The sequence below is a fragment of the Papilio xuthus genome, unplaced genomic scaffold (genome assembly GCF_000836235.2).
Source record: "Papilio xuthus unplaced genomic scaffold, Pxut_1.1 DF827793.1, whole genome shotgun sequence".
Classification (NCBI taxonomy): Eukaryota; Metazoa; Arthropoda; class Insecta; order Lepidoptera; family Papilionidae; genus Papilio; species Papilio xuthus.
Genome location: NW_013530856.1, coordinates 1 through 1,013, shown reverse-complemented (window position 1 = coordinate 1,013; position 1,013 = coordinate 1). Strand labels below are relative to the sequence as shown.

Below are 1,013 nucleotides of genomic sequence, written 5' to 3'. Positions count from 1 at the left end.
GACACCAATGAGGTACCAGCGCCCCGCCCTCTCCAACATCAAAGGCCCGCCACTATCGCCTTGACAGCTGTCTTTCCCTCCGCCCCGGTAACCCGCGCACAGCATCTCGGGGTATATGACTACATTAATTCCTGGAAAAGAATTTGAAAATATATAAATAAAATGAATATAAAGATACAGAGGTGCAGGTAAATTCGTTATTGATTTGAAGTTAATATAATTCAAAAAGCCTCAAACAAATTAATGTATCAATAATATTGCTACAGCTTTTAACTGCTGTCTCACTTGTATTATTATTGTTGTCTCTTTTATTCTCTTTGACAACAGAGACGGTTCTATAAAAAAAAACGGAAACAGTTGTCTTGGAAATGTTAGCAAGGAAAACAAAAGAATATCGTCTTTATTAGTATTATAAGTTTTCAACTAACAATCAGATCCGAAAGTTTGTTTCCCATTTAGAGATGTACCTTTTTATCTTGTTAATAATGTCAGTCATTATTTACCATTAGCACGATGCCACCGTTCGCACACTCTGTTATCTAGTACAGGCACGTCAACGGCCTGCAGGGTGCGCGGGCGCAGCCTTGAGCCGGGACTTAGCGCGCCCCAACCCGCTGCCCAACCGTACTGCCCTAGGAAGTCAGACCCTCGCTCCGGCAAGCAGATTGGAGCTGAAAATATTTAAGATAACAATTTAAAACTATGCTATTCAAAAAATCACATAATCGATATTCAGGATGTGCCGTTAAGTATATTGAACTGGCCAGCACAGCACAAAATTGTTAACTTCTATATTCTTGTCCAATAACGAAGTTGGAACGAAGAGTGAATTGAATAAATGATTCTTTGTCGTCCATAGATGTTGGTATCAAGGTTATGATTTCATCATTTGCTGGTAGAGGAATAAAACACTTTAAATAGCTCTTTAAAAAAAATAATGTAAAACTTACCTATATGAGGCATATAATGCACATTACGATCGAGCGTCAGCACAGCGACGTCAAATCGATCAG

At 39.1% G+C, this 1,013-nt stretch overlaps 1 protein-coding gene across 1 annotated transcript; it reads right to left on the bottom strand.

Moving 5' to 3' along the window:
* Positions 1 to 16: 16 nt before the first annotated feature.
* Positions 17 to 1,007, bottom strand: LOC106115406 (serine protease 33-like; the record flags this gene model as incomplete). The annotated part of the gene is made up of 3 exons (XM_013308759.1): positions 951 to 1,007; positions 504 to 671; positions 17 to 131 (listed from the first exon to the last, which is right to left on the bottom strand). Coding segments are annotated over exons 1-3 (296 nt in total), but the record flags the coding sequence as incomplete, so codon positions are not given.
* Between the last annotated feature and the right edge of the window lie 6 nt (positions 1,008 to 1,013).